Raw genomic sequence first — 23,540 nt, forward strand, 5'->3', positions numbered from 1 at the left:
ACAGCACTTCTTTCAATTTTTAAACAATTTTTTTGCGAAAAATTTCAAATTTTTGTACCTTCCCACCACTCGAAACCTCATCATCCACCACAATTTTCACATTTTTCGTTTTTCTCGAAAGTTCGTCTTCTTCTTTTTCTTGACAAATTTCTTGTGGCGTCGCTCCCGACTCGCCGGTTGCCGCTTCTTTTTGCATTGAATTCAAAACTGAGATTTATTTTTTTTTTGAAAAAAATCCCAAAAATTCCTACCTGGATCCTTCATTTTTGAAGCTCAAATACTGCTGAAAATTGATTTTTAAGCTAAAAAGGGATTTTAAAAAATGGGTTTTGTGCAGCAAAATCGGAAAAACTGAACGAAATTGGTCCCGAAATTGGCGCAAAATGCGAAAAGAGCGCTTGCGCGTAGTTTATATTGCACAGTGAACTTTTTTGTGTATCGTAACCCGAAAAAGTATTCAATGAAAGGAGAATTTTCAAATAGAATTTCCAGCTTTTTAACCATCGAAAATGTCTGAAAATCCGCTGAAAAAAAAGAGGAAAATTATTTTTTATCATTTGAAAAAAACCCGTTTTCATTTTCCCCCTCTTCCTCGACTCCCTCCTTCGCGCCTTTCTCTCCACCGCGCCCTTCTTATACGGCATGGTGACCTAATTCTCTCGCCGCCCGGTTAGCTCAGTCGGTAGAGCACCAGACTCTTAATCTGGTTGTCGCGGGTTCGAGCCCCGCATTGGGCTTATGCTTTTTGCTTTTTTCGTTTTGCGATTTTAGGACTTTTTAATCAATTTCCTATCATTTTTCACCTATAAATCCATATTTTTTCATTAAAAAAGACATTTGGGAATTTGAGATTTAGAATTTATTCTTCCTGGGTAGAGAGACAGAGAAAAAAAGCAGACAAATTTAAGAAATTCAATGTTTTTGGAGCTGACAGAAAGAGAGATGGAGAGACATAGAGACACAGTAAAAGTCAAAAGAAGGGTACTAATTTTTGTTTAAGTTACAGGAAAAAATAGAGAGAAAAAATAACACACTAAATTTTACTTTTACACAAAATGAGAAATTTTTCAAAAAATTCAAAAAAGTTAGGCATGACTGTAGAATAGAGATTTTTTGATGAAAACATTGAAAAGAACTAATATTAGAGAGACCCTCTAATAGAGGGGCAGGGGAGGGGGGGGGAAGGAATTAATAAGAAAAATAAATTATTAGAGGAAATTTAGAAAAATGAGAAGATTTTTTTTTTGCATTTTCGAGAGAGATAGAAAAAAGAGAAATGATTAAAGTAGTTTTAACAATCACAGACGACATTTTTATGAAAAAAAGACGAATGGTTTTTAAAGGAAAAAGAGAGAGGGGGGTTAACAGAAAAAAGAGCAAAAAATTGAAAATTTAGAAGACGAACTCCTCATCAGTGGTCATTGTCATGTCGATGGCCCAGCGGAATTTCTCGCGATGAGTTTTGGTGAACACCTGGAAGAAAATAATGAATTTTAGAGATTCAACGACATCGACTGGACCGATTTTGAACCATTTTTCCTCAATTTTGGACCATTTTGGATTTACTTTTGATCATTTTGGACAGATTTTGGACCATTTTGACCCCAATTTAGGCCGATTTTCGATTTTTTTATATCATTTCGGACAGATTTCTGGACCTCTTTTGATCACTTTGAACCGATTTTGGGCCATTTTTCCTTAACTTAGGACCATTTTGGACTATTTCTGACAATTTTGATCATTTTGGACCATTTTGACCCACATTTGGTGCTAATTTTTGATTTTCTGGTCATTTGGGACCTATTTTTGACTGTTTTTGATCATTTTGGACCGACTTTGTGTCATTTTTTAACTAAAATTCCTCGATTTTTCAGCTAAATTTTCAGGCCTTTTTAGGTTTTTCGGCTATTTTCGAAGATTCTTCTTCGATTTTCCAGTGTTTTGTTTCAAATTTGATGGAACGGTGTTTGATTCAACATATTTTTTAGGTTACGGTAGTTGTCGTTGTGGGTTCTTTGGCCACGGTCACAGTTCTAGTTTTTGTACCAGAGCAATACAACTTGTATTAGAAGGGCCCGCCTTCAAAGGTAGAGCCCTTCTAATACAGGTTTTACAGTAAATGTCGAAGAAAAAGGATTCTTACCCTCTCCAACGGCACTTCGAACTTCTTACACCACGCAACCGTGATTCTGGGATCAATGTAGTTGAGTTTAGACGTTCCAAGGGCGATCTGCTTGTTCTCATCCTTGTCAGTTCTCTGGATCTTCAACTTTTTGAGCTGCTCCTTCTTCTGATCGTACTTCTTCTGGGCCTTCTCCTTCTCGGCACCACGAGCAGACTTCAGTGCGGCCTCGGCCTCCTTGACCTCAGCTTTTTTGTCTTTAATCTGAAAAATTAATCTGAAAAAACTTTTCCTTTTTAGAGACATTACCTTTTGCTCCAACTTGGCCATCGATTCATCAAACCCTTTCGACACTGCACGTTGATGGTTACACAGAATGGCGACTTGTCTGTTGGCTCTATTATAGGATAGAATCTTGGCAGCCACGTTGTCATCTGGATTCGTCAGTTTGATAAGCTGCTCTTGAAGTGTAATCGATGCATTGTAGGTACGGAACACCTTCACAGTCAATCCATCCATCAAACTCCTCAAATGCTCATTGAGTGTAGCCGTGTCCAAACGATCGAACAGGTCGTCCCCAGCCTTCTTATTCTCCATGAACAGCTTGAGATTCTTGAATACACGCTTCTCGACAGCGACTCTGTTGAAGTAGCGAATCGAATCCTTACCAAGGAAATCAAACTCCACAACGAACTCCTTCTCCTTCTTATCAGTCTCCTGAAGTTTTGCCGATTCGAACAGCTTGATATGCTCATAACGGAGTGAGCAACAACCAACAGTATCCGCCGACTCATCCACATCCTTCTCGTTACCAGCACGAAGTGCCAGTTTGTCAATGAAGTAGAGTGCCGTGGCTCTTTGCCGTATTCTCATTTCCTTGGACTTCCAATCCGCAATATATCTCTCTCGAATGCCTCCAATCTTCTTTTTGAGACGTCTCGCAGTTTCATACTTCTCATAATCCTTTGATCCCTTGATCTTGGAACTTGCATTCAGCATAATGTACTTGTTCTGTCCGAGCACACTTTCTGTCCATGAGCAGAGCCAACTGACAGTGTTATCATGTCTCACTTCCTTCCACTTGTGGCCAAGTGGTGGTTTTGGAATCACCGAATCTTTTCCACAGTTGACTATAACGTCTTCCGGAACGATGCGCTTCTTGATGAATCCCATTTTCGGATGTCCTCCTCGTCCACGGAATACACCTGGTGGTTCGATACGGAAATTCGCAATTTTTTCTTTGTGTCCATCAATGATTGCTATTCCATAATCCACGACTTCTTGGGCCTTCTCCTCTTTGATCTTCGCCTTTTCCTCTTTCGTCATCGCTTTTCTAATCTCCCGCTGCTCATTCTGATACTCAACAATATGCGTAAAATCGCATTTCGCCAGGTCTGTGATCTTCTCTCGTTCGCCAGAAGTCATCAGCTTTCTCCAGTCTTTCATGAAATTGGTATTGAATTGAACCTGACTCGAATACTCGTGATTCACGACTCCAGCATAGAACGTAGCACACTCTTCTGCCGCCGGTGATAGCTTCATTCGATGACCATTGTATTTGAAGTGAACATGATCTGGAAGGGGAATGTAGGCGGGCGCGAAGAGTGGACCACAGTGTTGAAGGGTATTCCATTTGACACCGTCTGGCTTCTTCTCTTCTTTCCACCACTCCCAAATCTCTTCTTGCTCCTCTTTCACCTTCTTCTTGCTTGGCTCTTTTTTGTTATTCTTGGCTGGAGTTGAGGTGCTCGGCTTGTTCTTCTCAGCTTTCGCCTTCTTTTTCTGAAATAATAACCTTGTTGATTGGAATACAGTAACTCAAAATTTTAAATCTACATTTTTAGAAAAGCAACAACTTAAAGACCATGCAAAAAAACCACAACAAGACAACACCTTCTTCTTCTTCTTCTTCTCGCCTTCGTCATCGTCTGAATCCTCGCTATTCTCCTCTTCCATCATCTCCTTCTTGATCTCATCGGAATAGGCATCGCCTGCTTCTTCTTCCTTCACCTTCCGATTCTCCTTCTCCAGCCGTTTTTTCTCCTTTTTCAGCCGTTTTCTCTCTTTTTTCTTTTCCTCTTCAGTCATCGAGGTATCGTCTGAAGCCGTTGACGTCGTAGTGTCCTCTTGTATGCCTTTCTGGAAAAGTGCAAAGGGTGGGGGTTAGGGTGGCATCGTGCAAAGCAAGGAAAGGGTGAAACAAGCAAATTCAGGTGGGAGCAAAACTGAGAATTCGGACATTTTGAGCAGTTTTTCGAACTGCAAGTTGCATAATTTTTCAATGAGCAATTTTTAAAACAGCTCACATTTGACCCTAAAAACACCATTTTATCAATTAAATTGCTGAAAAAAAACCAATTTCCTCGACTTCGAAAAATCAAATTTCCCAAAAATATTCAAAAATTCTGAATTATTTCTTGCAAAAAAAAAAGACTTTTGAGGTCCTGAAAATTGGTTTTTAGCTCTCAAAATGATGTTTTGAGACTAAAATGATACCGGAAAACACAATTTCGTCAAAATTGTAGCTCAAAACTTGCTTATTTTCCGGTTATGGAACTCTCAATTCGAAAAAAAGTCAAATTTCTCAAAATACCATAAAACATGTAATAGAATCGCTCAAAATGATCAAAAACTACCAAACTTCGGATCAAAAAATTTCAAAAAATCATGAACAATGCACTGAAAATGATCGGAATTGAGAAATTCCAGCGTTTTTGGATGAGTTTGAGCTGATTTTAAACCTGTTTTCAGTCTAAAAACGCCCTGGCTGGCGTGCCTTTGACGTTTTTCAACAATATAAATTTCAAAATAAGTTTTGGTCATTCCTAGCTCATTCTAGACGTAAAATGGCTCAATTTTTGATAAATCGGGTGTTTTTTTTTGGAATTTGAAAGTCAAAACTAACGAATTTCAGCCTGAAATTGGACATTTGTTAGGGTTAAAACCATCAGTTTTTAAGCCAAAATTTAACTGAAATTGATGATTTTTAGAGTCAAAATTAACGAATTTTGGATCGGAACTGTGGTCGAATTTTGATCCAATTTTTCTCGGCTCCTATAAGTGATATCAAAAATCTGTCAACTTTATCAGTTGACATAATTTTGATATCTCTTATAGGGACCGAGATAATTGAGCTCAAACTGGACAGTGTGCGTACCCTTCTATTACAGGTTTTACGGAATGTGTGCTGCGAACATAGGGTGGACTTCTAATAGGGAAAATACAGTAATCAGGTGAGAAAAATGGATTTTTAGAGCAAAATTGATAAATTGTGGGTTCAAAAAACTGGGTTAAGATGTGCAAAAATCATAACTGGGTGCGACAAAAGCCAAAAATTCCAAAAATTCCAAAAATTAGAAAAAAAACGAACCGGTGGCTTGACATCCTCCTCGCTGTAATCATCATCATCGTCCTCCTCACTACTCGCCTTTCCCTTCTTCTTATTATTCTTCTTCGATTTCTTCTTCTCCGGCTTATAATCATCCTCCGACTCCTCCTCATCCTCCGATCCTCCAGCCTTCTTTTTCCCGTTTTTCGACGATTTCCGCTTCTCGGGCTTATAATCGTCCTCGGATTCTTCCTCTTCTTCTCCACTCTCTGGTGCCTTCCTCTTATTCTTTTTACTCTTCTTCTCCTTCTTCTTCATCATTTCACCAAATGTCACATCGTCATCGGATAGCATTGGCTCCTCTTTGATCTCCTGTTTGATCTCATCGTTTCCATTCGAATCGTACACTGTTCCATTGCCATTCGAATGATGATTGTTGTGGTGATTGTGATGGTGGTGTGAGTCGACGGCGCTCATTTAGGCGATCCTGGGACCTTCACACTGAAAAAAGGGCGGGAATTTGAAACGGATAAGGTACGAGAAGAGAAGAAAAAGTCAGAAGGATCGGATGATGTGCAATTTTTGGAGGAAAATGGGATTTTTGAATGATATAATATGGCTTAAATCGAGTTCTTTGTAGAATTTTAGAGTCAAAATTAACGAATTTCGGACTGAAACCGAACATTTCAAGGGGTTTTAAGCCATTTCAACGTGTTTTAAGTCAATTTTTTAGCAAAAACTTATATGAAATTTATGATTTTTAGAATTCAAATTGATGCAATTTTTTGCAAAATTGGGATTTTGAAGATCGCGAAAGATCGCGAAAATTAGCTCAAAAAAATGATATAATTTGGACTAAATCGAAGTCTTTCTGGAATTTTAGAGTCAACATTAACGAATTTAGAACTGAAACTGGACATTTTAGGGGGTTTTAAGCCATTTAAAAGTGTTTTAAAGGAGGCCAGACACCAAAAAAAAAAGTTTTCCTGATATTTTGCATAAAGAACCCCCATGAGGGGTTGAACTCATGACAGGCAGCTCAGGGGTACAGCGCTGCTACCGGCTGAGCTACGGGGGCGCGAAGGCGCCTGACGACCGATGGTTACATAAGCGCGGCGCGATTTCGTCCCCCGAACTGTCCCCCGAATTTTTTTGCTGTCTTGTCTCCTTTAAGTCAATTTTTTAGCAAAAATTTATATGAAATTGATGATTATTAGAATCCGAATTTGAGCAATTTTTTGGAAAAATGGAATTTTTAAGATCGCGAAAGATAGCTCAAAATGATATAATATGGGTAAATCGACTTTTTTCTTGAAAACTAACGAATTTCAGAATGAAATTGGGCATTTTGAGGGTTAAAACCGTCAATTTTTGAGGCGAAATTCATGATTTTTAGACTTTAAAATAAACAAATTTTGGGTCTGAAAATTGGGTAACTTTAAGCCATTTTTTCTCGGTTCCTATGAGAGATATCGAAAATCTGTCAACTGATGAATTGCTAATCCTAATATCAGCAATATTTTATCAGTTGACAGATTGTTGACATCTCTGACAGAAATCGAGAAAAATTGGCTCAAAGTTGACCCAAATTCAGATGCGAAAAATAATTTTATAGGGGGCCAGACACCAAAAAAAAAAGTTTTCCTGATATTTTGCATAGAGAACCCCCATGAGGGGTTGAACTCATGACAGGCAGCTCAGGGGTACAGCGCCGCTACCGGCTGAGCTACGGGGGCGCGAAGACGCCTGACGACCGATGGTTACATAAGCGCGCCGCGATTTCGTCCCCCAAAATTTTTGCTGTCTCGCCTCCTTTAAGTCTGAAAATTTTCAATTTAGCGCAATTTTGGCTTAAAGATTTATGGGCTCTTCTATTACAGATACTGCTGTAACCAATCTCTATAGATTTCGGGGGAGAAAATACAGAATTTGGACCACAGAATAGAATGGTTTCTTGTCCCTCAAAGAACTGACATAACCTTCAATTTCTCTAAAATTGATGTCTCTGGAAACCCACAATTTTCGAAAAATTCGACCTCTAATTTTCACTTTCCTAATGATAGCCATCTCCGAAACAGCTATGAAAGATGGCTATCGTTTTTTTTTAAAGTAACCGAAATTACAAAATAAGCGCCTAGATTCTAGGCCCTAAAACCACCTTACGCACGCCGCGGCGGGTCCCACCACGAAATTTCTCAAAGTCCATGAGGACTCTGAGAAATTGATCGTGGTAGAGACCCGCCAGGAAGGAGAGATGTTCTTTTTGAAAATCGTATCGATTTGACACATTAAACTACATTGAATAGAGAAGGAACTGGTTATATATGATGGGATGGATGAGGGTAACGATGATGTGAAGGATCGTAAAGTAATAGAGAAAAAAACGAGAATAACGACTGGATTGATTGGAATAGAGAAGAAGAAAGGGTAGGGAAAGTTTAAAGTGACATTTTTTACAACAAAAAAGAGATTTTAAAGAATACCAGGCTAAATTTTTTAGCCTAAAAACTTGAATTTTCAGACCTAAAAAGCCAGCGAAAATACCGCAATTCCTCTAACACAATCCCATCTAAACCGCCCACTTTGAGCTCAATTATCTCGGCTCCTCTAAAATATATCAAAATTTTGTCAACTGATAAAATGTTCTCATATTATCAGCTCCATTTTATCAATTGACAAATTTTAGATATCTCTCATAGGAACCAAGATGTTTGAGCTCAAAGTTGACAGATTGGATAGGCTTATCTGAGAGGAATACGGTAGTTGAGGTCAGCGTGAAAGTATGGAGTCGCCGGTAATACCGTAATTCACATTATAAACTACTACCCAGGCCGCCAACTTTGACCTCAATTATCTCGGCTCCCCTAAAAGATATCAAAATTTTTTCAACTGATAAAATAGTTCTCATATTATCAGCTATATTTTATCAGCTGACAAATTTTAAATATCTTTTATAGGAACCAAGATATTTGAGGTCAAATTTGACGATTTTTGGGCTTCTAGTAGACTAAATAGGGTATTAAACCGGCACACCTTGATATCAGTCATCTTAGGTATGAAAACTCCAATTTTAGGCGCTAGAGGAGCTCTAGATTGGATGATCAAGTGTTTCCAGTCATTTTTCCTGACATTCAAGCTGGATAGACCAATTTTTAAGCCGTTAAGACCAATACTCTGGTGCTAGCTTAGCCACTCAGCGCCCCAGGAAAAGATTTATGGGTTGCCGCTCGAGTGAAATTGCTCGTTCCACTCCTTGGTGCTAACGGAGCCCTAGTACCCTGACCAATTGGTCTAATGCTGACTTCTCATAAAGAATCCCCTCTTCCTCATCAGACCCCTCTTTTTTGATCTTTAGGTTCTCTTCTCTCCTTTTTCTCGCCCAGTCAGTTCAATGCAACCGAAATGATGGGGGAAGAGTACTGCACCCCAAATGCCCTTTTTGCCGATACGGCGGGGACGCCGCCCGTGTCGTCTCTAGGCGCTGAGTGCTATTTCTCCTTGGGGGCAAAGGGGAAGAGAAGGAAGACAGCTGCATTTTGCATTGTGAAGAGAGCTCGGTGATGTGGAGCTTACTAGAAGTGTTGCTCAGAGAACGATGATGGTCTCCAAAAGAAGATTGGCGGGAGAAGAAGACGTGACTCATGCAGAAGCTGTGAGCAGGCTAAGAATAAACTCTGGAGATCCAAAAATGACGAAATTTCTAGTATTTCTGATAATATATATTGGGTAAATCGACTTTTTTTTTGGAATCTTAGGATGAAAATTAACGAACTCCAGATGTGAAACTGGACATTTTCAGGGTTAAAGTCACCTATTTTTAAGCCAAAATTTACCTGAATTTGATGATTTTTAGAGTCAAAATTAACGAATTTTGAATCGGATTCTAGGTCAACTTTGAGCTCAATTATCTCGATTCCTGTCAGAGATATCAGAAACTTGTCAACTGATAAATTGCTCATCCTAATATCAGCTACATTTTATCAGTCGACAAGATTTTGATATCTATCACAGAAATCGAGATAATTGAGCTCAAAGTTGGCGGCCTGGGTAGTAGTTTATAATGTGAATAGAGGAATTACGGTATCTCAGAAAATTCTCAATTTTCTGGAAGAAATATTGAATTTTGAGCTGAAAATATCACAAAAATCAGGCTCTTAGGCTTGAAAAAAAACGAAAATTGAGGGTTTCCAAGCTAAAAATCGATAATTTTCACCAATTTTTCTAGTGAAAATGGCAAATTTCCGACAGAAACCACCCACTAATTCTAATAATCAGGACACACTGCTAAAGGAACAAACAACACTTGAATATATGGTTTATAACTGTCGCTACCCCTTCGTTTGAACTTGTTTGCCAATGTGACAACTTGACCCTTCCTAGTCTCTCCAAGTGCACACATTGGCTAGACAGACTTGGTCAGTATTGGTATAAAAGTGAAAGTATACTGGAAATTCGATAATTATACTGAAAATTCCAAACAATTCGAAAGGATATCAAGGAATTGGTGAAAATAGAGAAAAATGGAATTCCTGGACTGAAAAACTCGATTTTCAGCGAATTTTCAGGCTCAAAACTCTTCAAAACACGCTCTCCAGGCCTCCTGGAACCTCATCTCGCAATATGGAAGTTCCACGTGTCACCTATTTCGTCATGATTTTTTTTGGAAAAAATGCCCAAAAATAGGCGAAAATTCCATGTTTTAGGCCAATTTTCGGCACCAAAAACCGCCAAACCACTCGTTTTGTACAGAAAAATCGCTAGAAACCCCTAGAATACCCTCGGGCGGCGCATAAATCGATACCGGAACAAGGGAGGTTTTTTGAGGTGTTCCGATGAAAATCAGTGATTTTTTGGGCATTTTTTCGACGGAAATTGTCGAAATTAACGGGTAGTGTGAAGAAAAATGCGAGGAATTCGAGAAAATAGCTGAAAATCGCGAAAAAATGATGAGAAATTGGGCAGGAATTGTTGAAAAAACTGCAAAGTCCGGTCGTGCTATTTAGTGCCAGACGGGGAAGCGGCGCGGTCGCGTCGCGTGCCGATTCGCAATGGAGCGCACTTTCCGACACCCGTGCTTCGTGCTTTTTTTTCGGACAATTTTTGCAAAGTTCCCATAAAATTGAATCGATTTTTCGAGAATTTTTGAGTTCCATTACCTCAAAATGATTTTTTTATCGTTTTAAAATGTGTAGCATATAAAATTTATGCGGATTTCTCCCAAAAAACCGAAAATTTTCAGTCATTTCCAGACTTTTTGTAACTCTGAAAACCTAAAAAATCCTCATTTCTCTCTTCTAATTCTACTATTGCTGTACACTATTCAAAACAGTTCCCTCATTTTTCATGAGGAATTTCTAAAAGTATTGATTTTCGCAAGCAAAACCGGTCTGCCGTTCGTACAGTCTGGTCTGGGTGTTCTATATGTGAAAATCGACGGAAATTCCAGATTTTTGAGCCTAAAATCGTGTTTTCATATAGAAAATATTGTGAAATTGAAGCATTTTTCAATAAAATTCGGCAAAAAATCACAAAATTTTGGCTGAACTATTTGGCGTTGTTCTCAAAGCTTAACGGCTATTTTGAGCTTGTCAAGTCAAAAATGAGCTGAAAAAGCTACATTTTAAGTTAGAAATAGGTTTAAAATGCCAGAATCTGGGCATTTATGCATGATTTCAGCACTTACCTCAATTTTTGGGTTCTGGAACCTGAAATCCATAGAATTTGTGATTTTCAGCCATTGTTCTTCAGCAAAACATAAATTTTTCGAGCTCAAAATCGTTATTTTTCGTTGAGAATTCACTGAAATTCCGGGATTTTTCTGGGAAATTCCAGTTTTTCACAAAAAAAAATTCGAAAAAACTTGACTGACCTAGTTGGCGTTTTTCTTCAAGTTTTAGGATTTTTCGAGCTTTTGAAGACAAAAAATAAGCTGAAAAATTCAATTTGAGAGGTAGAAACAAGTGAAAAATGAGCTGAAAAATTCATATTCCAGCTAGGATCCAATATCTGAAATTTTTGGGCATGATTCCAGCGTTTGAGCTCAAATTTGGGGTTTTAAAGCCAAGATTCTATAAAATTCATCGTTTTTGGGCTGGTTTTTAAAGTTTTTTTTCTCATTTTCTGCTATTTTCTTACCAAAATTTCGATTTTTCGGAGTTAAAAAACTCAACAATTGACCGGCTTTTCACTCTTTTCTCTCCATTTTTTGACTTATTTTCTGCCAAATTTCTCTAAATTTGACGATTTTTCCAGAAATGACACGACCGCAGCAGCCACGGATAGACCTAAATCACGGATACATGCGGTTCATCCGCCGAAACCAGTTGGATCGCGACGAGTTCGATCGTGTGCACGAGCAGAGGAAATCTGAAATTCGGGAGAGAATCAGCGAAGCACAACGGGCTGCCGAGACAGCGAAACGACCAAATGTCTACGTTCCACCGCATCTTAGACGGCAGAGAGCAGCAGCAGAGTTGGAGCAGGCAGTGATGAGTGAGTTTGGAGAGCAATTTTAGAGAAAACTGAGAGATCAGAATTCAGAATTACCGTAAAACCTATAATGGAAGGGCCCCTGCACTATATTAGAAGCGCTCATGTATTAGAAGGGCCCCTACAAGTTCGAGCTCAATTATTTCGATTTCTCTCAAAGATATCAAAAATCTGTCAACTGATAACATTTTAGTGAGATTATGATAAACAATTTATCAGTTGACCGCTTTTTTGCATCTTTGACAGGAACCGAGATAATTTGGTTCAAAGTTAGGGTCCCTTATATTAAAGGTTTTACGGTATGCTAGTTTAAATCACTATGTATCATGCGGAATCTGGCCTTTCAGATGATGACATTCCTCTGGGGCTCTCATAAGAAATTCATTTGTACTGAAGTATTTTGACTGGACAGAGCTAGAAAATTGAGTAAAAATTGACTAACCGGTTCAAATTTGGGCCTCAGAGAACGCCTATTTTGATTCTGGGGCGCCAGAGGCGCGTTTCAAACAAAAAAAATACATTTTCTGGCGTTCCAGAGCGGAAAACTTGCATAGTTGACCTCATCTAGGCATTTCTTGCTTCGAAAAGGCTCAAACTTCGGTCAATCTAGCGAATTTGAGCCATTTTTTAAGCTCTTATTCCGAGAAAATTGAGTTTTCTAGCGTAAAATCATGGCAGACTGAAATAATTACAAATTGCGAGCTCAAAAATCCGAAACTACTGTATTTTCTCAAATAGGAACCCACCTTCGAATTTGAGCTCAATTATCTCGATTCCTGTGAGAGATACCCAAAATTTGTCTGCTGATAAAATGCTTGTGGTATTATGATAAGCAAATTATCAGTTGACAAATCGCTGATATCATTCACAGAAATCGAGATAATTGAGCTCAAAGTTAGGGGCTCTTCGAATACAGGTTCTACAACAAACATCTCCCTTTTCTCTAAAAATCCATATAATTCCAGACCCTCGCTCTACACCGTCTCGATCAGATTCATCGGATTCCTCGACACACTCGGACGATCATCCAGAAGACGTGGCGGTGGTGGATTGTCCGATTCGAAAGAAACAAAAAGACGCGGATGATCACGTCAGGAGACAAGTTCGAAAACGAATCGAACGAACGTATCCGACAGTTGATGATATATGTTGCACATTAGCCAATTATAGTCTACAAGAAGAGGAAGATGACGTTGGAGGTGGAGGAGACGAACACGAGGATTTGTTTGTGTTGGAGTTGACACTCAAAAATGGAGAACCGAAGACGATTGGAGTGCCTAGGGTGAGGAAATAAGGGGATAATGTCTGTTTGAAGCTCTTCTGGAGCTAGCTAGAGCTATTTTGATCTAAAGACGTCTAAAAATGGTGGAGAATGATTGATATGTCTATAATTCTGAATATCTGACAGGAAGATGAAAATGAGACTTTTGGAGGCAATTTACAGAACATTTACTTATTTTTGCCTGAAAAATGTCTGAAAACAGCAGGAAAACATGTAATTTAGATAGGTAGCCAAGCATACCGCAAAACCTCTATTAGAAGTGCCCTTCTGGGGGCTTCCCCGAAATTTTCTTTAGCAGCTTTTTTCTGCAAATTCTGCAATTCACCTTTAAATTTGGTGTCTGAACCCCCTGCCTGACCCACATCTCCTCTTCATTTGACCTCCAATTTTTTTTCCAATTTTTCAATGACGCACCAAAATTGTCTCTGCCCCTAGACGACTATGACCGTTTGAATGAAAAAAAAAGAGAGATTGGAGACAGAAAGAAGACGTTGAGAAGATTTATCACCACCTAGATTTATCACCAGTGGAGATATCACTTGGTTAAGGGTGAAGATTTAGGGTCTTCGGAGAGGAGTAGGGTAGTACTACTACGCTACTACGGTAGTTGCAGGAAAACCTGAGAATCTGGCTTGAAAAAGCTGACATTTTCAGCAGAAAAAAAAAATCAAAATTGCTAAAAATGCTCTGAAAAATCCTCAAAATTAGCTTATTCTAAAATACGCTGAAAATGACCTAAAAATCGTCATTTTCGGTATTTTCCAAGTCAAAATAGGTTAAAAATGACCTCAAAATCGTTAGAAAAAGTCCAGTTTCAAGCTCAACTAGACTGAAGATATGTCTTTTTCATGCTAAAATAGGCTAAAAATCCAATCTATGGCCTAAATAGGCTAAGAATCAGGCAATTTTAAACTAAAATATGCTGGAAATTCCCATTTTCGTATATGTTGAGCGCAATATATCATTAAAATGACCTCAGCATCGTCAGAAAAGATCAATTTTGGCCGAGAATATGCTGAAAATGATCTAAAAATCTTCATTTTTGGAATTTTTTGGGGCGAGATAGGCTAAAAATACTCTTTAAAAAAGTCAGAAATGTGCTGAAAATGACCTTAAAATTGTAAAAAAATCGAGAATTTCCGACTAAAATATACTGAACACGATGAAACGATCTATAAATCGTCGAAAAATAGGCTATTTTAAGCTAAACTAGACAACAATGTGTCAATTCTGAGCTGAAATAAGCTGAAAATGGCTCGATTTCGAACTAGAATATACGAAAATCTGGGAATTTCGGTCCAAAATAAACTTGAAATGGCTCAATTCTAAGCTAGAATAGGATAAAAATGAGCTAAAACAGCCTAACCATTGGTCAATTTAGGGCTGAAATAGGCTTAAAATGACTCAATTTGAGCTGGAATATGCGGAAAATTGTTCAATTTCTGACTAGAATAGGCTTAAAATGACCTTAAAATTGTAAAAAATCATAAGTTTTAGACTAAAATATACTGAAAACGATGAAAAATAGGCCATTTTGGGCTAAACTAGACGGAAAATAGGTCAATTTTGAGCTGAAATAAGTTACAAATGGCTCACTTTCAAGCTAAAAATGACTCAATTTCGAGCTAGAATAGAATAAAAATTAGCCAATTTTGGGCAAAAATAGACTAAAAATGATGATAAAACCCCAAAAATCGTGATTAAAAATCCGATTTTCCTCTCAAAATCCCCCTTTCCAACCTCAAAATTTTTTCCAGAACACAAAAGCGGCCCGTCTCGCGAAATCCATATCCCGCGAGAACAATTTCGACGACTCGCAGTGCCGAAACCTGCGTCTTTTCATCGAAGAACAACTCGAATTGCGTATGGCAAGCCTTAGAAGACGTCGGAAGTCTCCAGAAGCATCACTACCAACGTCTCCAACCACTTCGACGGCTTCTGAATCCTCAACGACGCCTTGTTTGATACCATTCTGTGTTTAGCTCTATATCTATTGTATAGCAGCTATTACTTGAATATTTGTAATTCTGGATTTTTTTTCCTAATATTTGATTTTTAATTGTCTCGTATAGAGATTTTCGTCCGATTTTTGTCCTTTCTAGCCTAAAAACTGCCTATTTTTCGATTTAGAAACCTCGTTTTTCTAGCTTAATAATGCTAATTTAGGTGTCATATGAGCCTGTTTTTCACTGCTGTCTGTGTTCAATTTTTCCCAAAATTATTACGAGTTTCTGCCCCCCCCCCCCCCCATTTTGTTTCCAAAAATCCCTGTATTTTTGACCCCTGTAGACGCAAATTTCGTTGTTGAAAATTCAAAAAATTCGGTTTTTGATCTACTCGTCACCTCTTCCATCCTGTGTCCCCCCGCCATTTTTTTTCTGCATATCGTTTTTTTTAAATTATTATTCAAAAATAAATTTCTGATTGGTTTCCGGCCGTCTAGAGGCTTTTCTAGGCGGCCTTTTTTGACTTTATCTGGTCGTTTTTATCGACTTTTTGCTATCTTTTTTTGCATTTCTTCTCCCGATATTTTGCACTTTTCCGTTCTTTTTTCTCTATTTTCCTTCAAAATTTTTTGTTATCATCTCTCCATTTTTTCCCCTTATCAACCCAAATTTTTTGCGCTATCGACATTTGACAATTCTATGAGAAGACGACGACCCTGTTCTTTTTTTTCCTTTTTTTTCGTTCCCCAGTCTCGTGGTATTCGTCTTCTTCTCCTTCTGTTTCAAGGTTAAAACAAGATTCTGAAGAAGAAGACCACCGGGAAGCAACAAAAAGAAAAAACAACGACACTCCGATATTCCGCTGTTAGAAGATTTGTCGTCGTAAATCGACACAGAGCGGTGTCTCGAGGTGTTGGGGGTTACTGGTTTCTTTTTGTAGTTTTTTATGGGGTTTTAGACATGAAAATAAGGTTTTTAGCGATAAAAAATTGATAATTTTAATTTTTTGATGATTGAAAATTGACTTTTGAATAGATGTTTTTATGTCGAAAAATCTGATTTTTACTACTCGATTTTCCCGATTTTTTGAACTAAAAACTACTGATTGACTACCCGAAAATCGTCCCAAACAGCTATTTTCTATTGGATTTTAAACGATTTTTGACTTAAAATAATCAGTTTTTTTGTCAATTTAACAAATCATTTGCAGTTTCAATGCACGATTTTTTCAAATTTTGACTGGAATTTTCACACTTTCGAGCTCGAATTTGCCTATGAATTCCTCCGAAACCGGTGAATCCTGTTAAAGATTTTTATGTTAGAACATAGATTTTTTTTCTCGAATTTCCTTATTTTTCATTGATTTTTCGACACCAAAAACTAGTAATTGACTAGCAAAAAGCTATTTTCTATTAGAATTTCAATGATTTTCGGTTCGAAAATGCTCAGTTTCTCTCGTTTTATTAATTTTTCTCCATAGTTGCAAGCGGGGCGGCTGATAATTTGACACTAAAACGAGAGATTCAAACAGTTTTGATACCAAATGATAGATCTCCACAGGGCCCATCACGCCTATATCATTAGAGCCGGATTCCGGTCCGGTTTCTTTCGAAATATGTGTTTGAATGACAATTTTCGACCAATTTGACAAACATCAGATTTTTTGTCATTCAAATACATTTTTCGACATGTTATCGGACCGAGATCCGGCTCAAATGATATAGGCGTGATGGGCCCTGTGGAGATCTATCATTTGGTATCAAAACTGTTTGAATATCTCGTTCTAGAGACAAGTTATCAGCCGGCCCGCTTGCAACTATGTTTTTCCCCAGAAAAAAACGGAAAAAATTGACTGAAAACGTTAGAAAATCGAGAAAAGAAATCCGGAAGATCAAATGTTCGTTAGGTTACTGTAGTGATCGTTGTCCACGGCTCTGATTTTTTGTACCAGTATAATAGTTTTTGGCTTGAATATACTCATTTTCTCCTTCTTTTTGTCTCCAATTTCATTTGAAAATTTCCAATTTGAACTCTAAATTTCCCATTTTTGCAGGGCCCGGACTAGGCGTCCCCGCCACCCCATCCGTCACAATTCCCGTCCTTCCACCGTCAGCAGAAGTAGCGCAAGCCGTGCCACAAGATCCCCATCCAAGAGACCCCAATCACCGTCCACAACCACAGAATCAGCAGAATCCAGCACAAGATCCTGCAGCTCCTCCTGCCCGCCGAGGTTACGCTCACGATAATTCAGTGGTGACACCGATGACGATGGTGAAGACGTTGGTGGCACTGGCCACTGAGAGAATGCTTCTGAAGACGAGTGGACCCACGTTTTTGAGAGGAATCGAGTTTATGTACGCGGCTGGATTGGCACCAGACAGACTATCGGTTATGATGACGTCTTCACACAAATATGTGCTACAGTTTCATTCAAAATGTGATATCAGACCGTTTGCAGCGAATTATCCCAATTTTGGAAGGGTTCTCAGAGGCATTGGTGAGGCTATATGGGTATAAAATCGCGTCAAAGGCGCTCCAGCAATTTTTCTCAATTTTTTTTTCGAAGTCTTGAAATCCTGCAAAATATGGTTTTCGCTTCATAAAAATACACGACAATACCTGAGGTTTTCTGGGTGAAAAAAACGCGCCTAAGGCGCCCCAGCTTGTCTGATATTGCCTGTCGAGAACTGATAAGAATTCGTTTTTGAGATGAGCAATGCTCCTGAATTGAAGAAATTGACGAATAATGGTACCTAAACTTTGTATATTGTGTTCTAAACTTGTCTAATTTTGAGTCCAAGCATAGGTTCTCAGAGGCATATGTGGGGCTTTTAGGGCTCAAAAATAGCGTCATCGGCGCTCCAGCTCGTCTATTATTGCCTGAAGGAAACTGATAACTCAATTATAGCCTCATTGAATCTTTGAAATCACAAAAAAAGGATAAAAATTTTATCATAAAATCTCTCAAGAAACCTACTTTTGGTCCAAATTTGATAAGCTGAAAATTTCATCCTAAAATTCTTCTGACTTTCAGGTTAAAAATTTCATCCTAAAACTGTCTAATTTTCAGTCCATGTCCGCGAATGGCGCATAAAATCGATTGAATTCGTAAACGTTGCCTTCTACATGCGCGACGTTGACAATCTGGAACGAGCGATTGAGAAGCTGGGCGTCGAGCTGGTTCTCCTCCGAAATTGCACATATCCAGGAGTCAACCGAGGCGATGAAGCCGTCAAATTTCTGTCGGCACTGAACAGAAAGAAACAAGCAGTTGTATGTGAATACGGTGATGATCGTCTGAAGCATCGAATCGGAAGGAGGGCAAGCGGAGGACACAGAACACGACGAGCCAGTAGGAATGGAGCAGGCGCAGGACAAGAAGTCGTTCCTCCAGATGCGGCGAATCCACCGCCAGCGATTCCAGAAGGACCAGGACCAGCAGCAGCAGCGCCGATCATCGCCCCACTACAGGCACGTGTACAAATTCAAGAAGTCCGCCGCCCGATCCCTTTGAATCAAGAACAAGCTCGCAGGATAATGAATCAGCAGCTGATACCACTGGAACAAGTGGCTGCGGTGGCTCCAGGAGTTGTTGGAAACGATGAGCCACAGATTAGACCGGGACCACAGCCATCGAATGGACGAGTCGTCGTCGGAGCACATGTCTACGAATTCAGAGCCATTGATGTGCCACCCAATGGAGATCAGCCACAGGTTCATAATGTTAGTAGTTGTGTGGTGTGAAAATTGGCTTCTTTTGATCTATTTTCAGCAGAAAAATAGGGGAAAAAATTGAAAAATATGGTGACAGGTTTTTTAGAAGCATCTGGAAGGTTCTGGAAGCTTTTAGATGCTTCTGGAAGATTCCGAAAGGTTCTGGAAGCTTTCAGATGTTTCTGGAAGATTCTGGAAGGTTCTAGGAGTATCTGGAAGCTTCTAGAAGTTTTCGAAGAGCTTGTCCTTTTGAGAAAATTTGAAAAATGGCTGAAAAGTGCCTCCTCCAATCCGTCTCCATTAAATACAGAGCCTATTTCCAGGTCAACCACCTCCTGAACGTGCTCCAGGACAACTCTGCAAACGACGTTCGTGTCATAGTCCTCCCATCCCGTCAAGGCCAACCAGGAGGCAACCCAATCAACCTGAACAACAATGATAACAATGGAATGCCGGCAGTCCCAGCAGACGCCTCGTTCCAACACTATGTGGCTCCGATTCGTGCTCAAATTCCGGTTCTTCACATGCCACCACAACCGGCACAGAGAGGAGTTCCAATGCAACAGGCACATATTCATTACGAAGCACCCGCACAGTTGATGGGAGCCAGAGGACAGTTTCATTTTAATGGTGAGATTTTTGTTTGATTGGGATTGCTCAGCATTGAAAAAGAGCGAAATTTGGGTTCTTCCTTTGATTTTTCATTCAAAAAAGTGACATTTTAAGGCGAAAAATATGATTTTACGAGCCAATTTAAAGCCACTATTGAGCTAAAAATCGACGGTTTGAACACAGAAAAATAGAATTCAAGAGCCAATCTAGAGTCATGTTGAACTAAAATTTAAAATTCCCGCAATTTTGTTTTTGGAAGTAATCGAAATTGTGTGATTTTTTGAGCATTTTCAGCACATTTTTGACGGATTTTCAACTCAAAAATCAACATTTTTAGCTTCTTTTTTGGTATTCCTCGCTAATTTTTAGGCGGTAGGCTAGATTGCTCAGCTTATTCAGTTGAAAAAGAGCGACTTTAAAATAGTGAATTAGATTGCTCGGCTTCTGAAGAAGAGCTCTTAAACAATCCCTACTAGATTCAGCTCATCGCAATGAACTTGTGAATCGTGAGCCCCTCCACCATCACATTGCTCATATTCCATTAGGACCGTCGGTTCCAATGTTTGGAGACGCTGTCAACGAGCCACTAGTCCAACGAAACGGTGACGATTCGAACGATTCGACGGACCGGGAGGAGATGGCCGATGATGCGGAGCAACGGCGAAATGAGGTGTTGAGGGATTTGGTGGCTGGTGAGAGAAGAAGATTTTTTGAAAGTTTTTAGACTAAAAACGAGAATTTGCAGATCCAGAAGCTCAGCCGAACTTTGCGCCAGTCGAGGCGGAAGCTGTAGATTTGGATATGTTGGAGGAGGAAGCAGAGGGAGAAGGTGAATATTTCGTGCTGAACTTTTGAAATTTGCAGCTCTATCAACCTGAAAAAAAGAAAAACATCATCAGAAACAGGAAAAATGATGTTCAAATACGCCAAAAATCCACATTTTCCATTGCTCAGCTCACCGTAAAACCTTTAATAGAAGGGCCCTCTAACTTCCAACTTTGAGCCCAAATATCTCGATTCTTGTGAAAGATACTAAAAATTTGGTAACTGATGAATTGTTTATCATAATAAGACAGATATTTTATCAGTTGACAAATTTTTGATATCTCTCGTAGGAATAGAGATAAATTGGTCAAAAATTAGGGAATCTTCTATTACAGGTTTGACGATTTTCAGATGGTTTTGGGCTTTTGGGCAACTGTTTTAAAAATCAAAATTTGGCTATTTAAATAACTCAAAAATCAAAAGTTTAATTGCTCAGCTTAATACCGTAAAACCTGTAATAGAAGGACCCCCAAAACTATGAACTTTGAGTTCAATTATCTCGATTTCTGTGAATGATACTAAACATTGGTTAACTGCTAAAATAATTATCATAATATCACCAATATTTTATCAGTGGACAGATTTTTGAAATCTTTTACAGAAAATGAGATAAATTGTCTCAAAGTCGACAGTGTGGGGGCCCTTCTATTACAGGTCTGACGATTTCTAGATAATTTTGGGCTTTTTGGCAGCTATTTTGAAAATCAAAGTTTTGCTAAATACGCCGAGAATTGAAATTTCCACATTGCTCAGCTTATCACCCCTTATCCCGTTTTGAGCTTTACAGAGGACGAAGTGATGGAAGGTGTGATTGTCAATGGGCAGCAATTTGTGATCGAAAATCAACAACAACCAGTCATTCAATAATCATTTTGTCTTTCTTGTCTCTTCTCTTGTCTCATACATTCTCCATTTCCAGTCGTCTATGCTTCTTCTCGTCGAAAAATACTGTTTTTTTAAAATAACATCCGGGTAGTTTTTAGGATATCATGTGTTTCGCTTCGTCTCTTTTTTTCTTCAAAAATACGCCTGTTTTTTCCTATCTAATCACCTAAAAAAGTCATATAGTTTTACAATAACCCAGTTATAACCTTAACCCCTTCGTTTGAAATGTGCCTTTTCCCTCTTAAAGAAAAACATATAGTTTTACAATAACCCAGTTATAACCTTAACCCCTTCTTTTGAAATGTGCCTTTTCCCTCTTAAAGAAAAACTCCTCCTTTACCCACCAGCCTACAGTAATCCCAGTGCCGCCCAACCTACAGTAACCCAAGTCCCAAAAAATTTCCACACAAAAATTGTCTCATTTACACTATTTGTTGGTCCCAAAAGAGTGTCCCCCCTCTGTCACTTTTTCCCCGTTTTTTTGGATTTTCAGCCAAAACGTTCCTGCTAAAAATCCCAAAATGTCCCCTACCATGTCTCTATTTCTTCTGTCCCCTTTGATGGTGTACTGTAGGTTTTATTTTAATGTCCATATATATTTGGGATTTTTTATATATTTAGCCCCGCCCCCCTCCAGCCTACAGTACCCATCATCCCACCAAAAACATGTATACTCTCTCTCTCTCTCTCCTTGGAATTGTTTTTCTTGAATCTTGAAATCTTGAAAAGTTGAAAATTCTTGAATTTAAAAAGTTGAATTTCACTACAAAATTTGCAAAAATTGGAAATTTGTGGAATAAAAAACCATGTAATGAGCCATTTTTCCAATATTTTTAATGTTTTTTCTTGCTTCGCCCCTATCGATTTTCCCGTTTTTCCAGAATTTTTAGCATTTTCTAGAACTTTGTCAAATAGTTTTTTCAAAAAATTTTCCAATTTTTAAAAAATCTGAATTTCAAAAGTTTCCGGATTTTGAAAATTCGAAAATTCAATATATCCCTGTTTCGAAATTTTCGGATTTTTGAAAAATCAGCAATTCGAGAATTCGAAATATCCCGATTTTGAAAAATTTAAATTTTCCGAATTTACAAAAAGTCTGAATTTTCAGAATTTCGGAATTTTCCGATTCCAAAAAATCAGAATTTCGGAAATTCAAAATATTCCAATTTTAAAATTTGGAAAATATCGGAATTTCTGAATTTTTCGATTTTTAAATTTTCCGAATTTTTGAAATCTCTGAATTTCGAAAATTCAAAATCGCCTGATTTTTTTCGAAATTTGTGGATTTTCGGAATTTTTCGATTTTCAAAATTTCTCTATTTTTTCTTCTCAAATTTTTTCAGAATTTTTTAGACATTTTTTTTCAGAATTTTCTAGAAATGCGATTATCCTACCGTACTCTTCTCTCAAGCCCCGCCTCTCTTTCTCCACTATCAAAACGGCCGATTTTATCATCGAAAAAGCCGAAATCCGAAGGCGATGCCACGTCATTTGTGGATTTCCGGCGAGTACGGTGTGTAGCTGGAAACGGAGGCAACGGGATGGTCTCGTTTTTTCGAGGATACAAAAATCCGTTTGGTGGACCGGATGGAGGCGACGGAGGACACGGGGGACATGTCGTTTTTAGAGGTTTAGAGAGATAGCGAGAGAGAGAGAGAGACGCAGAGAAAGAGGAAATTCATTTTCCCGGAAAAATTTGCTTCAAAATGAGCTAATTTTCACTTCTCTAGCTCACCGGAGAGCTGAGATAAGAGGGAGAGAGAGAGAGACGCAGAGAAGCTAGAAACTTGAAAAATCGATTTTTTAGCATCGAAAAGTGCCAAGGATCTGTCGACGGTTCACTCGATTATAAGGGCTCACAATGGAGAGTTTGGGAGGTTCGGGAGTCTTATCTTTTAGCAATAGAGCGAGTTTGCATCATTTGAACATCAGAAGGATGAAAGCGCGCTCCACTGGACTTTGATTGGGTGGCGCCAAATTTCATATTTTTGCTCAAAATGGTCTAAAAATGGCCTAACATCACCGTGGTGGGATTTCTAGGCCATTTTGAGGTGGTGGCCCTAATAATGCCAACGCGCTCTATGAAACCCTCGATTATCAATAGAGCGCACTTTCTTCACTTGAGAACCAAATCATGTGATGGCAAATCAGCGGAACACAAAGAGATCGATGTACCACTGGGTACTGTATTTAACGCTGGCGGATAGACTGCTGTTGAGTTGAACAATGAAAATGATGTTAATTTTTCTCCACCTTTTTTTTGGGCTACTGGAATTACCAACTTTTCCATTGTTTCCGATTTTTCCTGACGTCACTCTTATCTTTTTTGGATTACTG

The 23,540-nt window shown here is 38.7% G+C and overlaps 4 protein-coding genes and 1 non-coding gene across 5 annotated transcripts in view; 3 read left to right on the top strand and 2 right to left on the bottom strand.

The window, feature by feature from the left end:
* Nucleotides 1-264, bottom strand: part of CBG20348 — a gene marked incomplete at both ends in the record, with an annotated part of 2,008 nt that extends 1,744 nt beyond the window's left edge. Inside the window, 2 exons of the mRNA XM_002646465.1 lie at nucleotides 59-207; nucleotides 252-264. Of these exons, the coding sequence (XP_002646511.1) occupies nucleotides 59-207; nucleotides 252-264 (162 nt within the window). The remainder of the gene's footprint in view (nucleotides 1-58; nucleotides 208-251) is intronic.
* Nucleotides 265-664: 400 nt separating this feature from the next.
* CBG28629 lies at nucleotides 665-737 on the top strand. The gene has a single exon. It is a non-coding gene (tRNA).
* A 655-nt stretch (nucleotides 738-1,392) lies between these two features.
* On the bottom strand, nucleotides 1,393-5,927 carry Cbr-top-1 (the record flags this gene model as incomplete). The annotated part of the gene is made up of 4 exons (XM_045241324.1): nucleotides 1,393-1,473; nucleotides 2,144-3,904; nucleotides 4,016-4,261; nucleotides 5,493-5,927. 4 exons carry the CDS (start codon nucleotides 5,925-5,927, stop codon nucleotides 1,393-1,395), a joined length of 2,523 nt encoding a protein of 840 aa, XP_045097015.1.
* Nucleotides 5,928-11,704: 5,777 nt separating this feature from the next.
* Nucleotides 11,705-21,185, top strand: CBG20350 (the record flags this gene model as incomplete). Its single annotated transcript, XM_045241325.1, has 9 exons — nucleotides 11,705-11,942; nucleotides 12,905-13,221; nucleotides 14,979-15,180; nucleotides 17,221-17,664; nucleotides 18,238-18,890; nucleotides 19,205-19,511; nucleotides 19,976-20,185; nucleotides 20,239-20,322; nucleotides 21,106-21,185. The coding sequence occupies 9 exons, from the start codon at nucleotides 11,705-11,707 to the stop codon at nucleotides 21,183-21,185; spliced, it is 2,535 nt and encodes an 844-aa protein (XP_045097016.1).
* Nucleotides 21,186-22,582: 1,397 nt separating this feature from the next.
* Nucleotides 22,583-23,540, top strand: part of CBG20352 — a gene marked incomplete at both ends in the record, with an annotated part of 2,308 nt that continues 1,350 nt past the window's right edge. The window contains one exon of the mRNA XM_045241326.1: nucleotides 22,583-22,716. Within this exon, the coding sequence (XP_045097017.1) occupies nucleotides 22,583-22,716 (134 nt within the window). The remainder of the gene's footprint in view (nucleotides 22,717-23,540) is intronic.

The sequence above is a fragment of the Caenorhabditis briggsae genome (genome assembly GCF_000004555.2).
Source record: "Caenorhabditis briggsae complete genome, chrI, whole genome shotgun sequence".
Classification (NCBI taxonomy): domain Eukaryota; kingdom Metazoa; phylum Nematoda; class Chromadorea; order Rhabditida; family Rhabditidae; genus Caenorhabditis; species Caenorhabditis briggsae.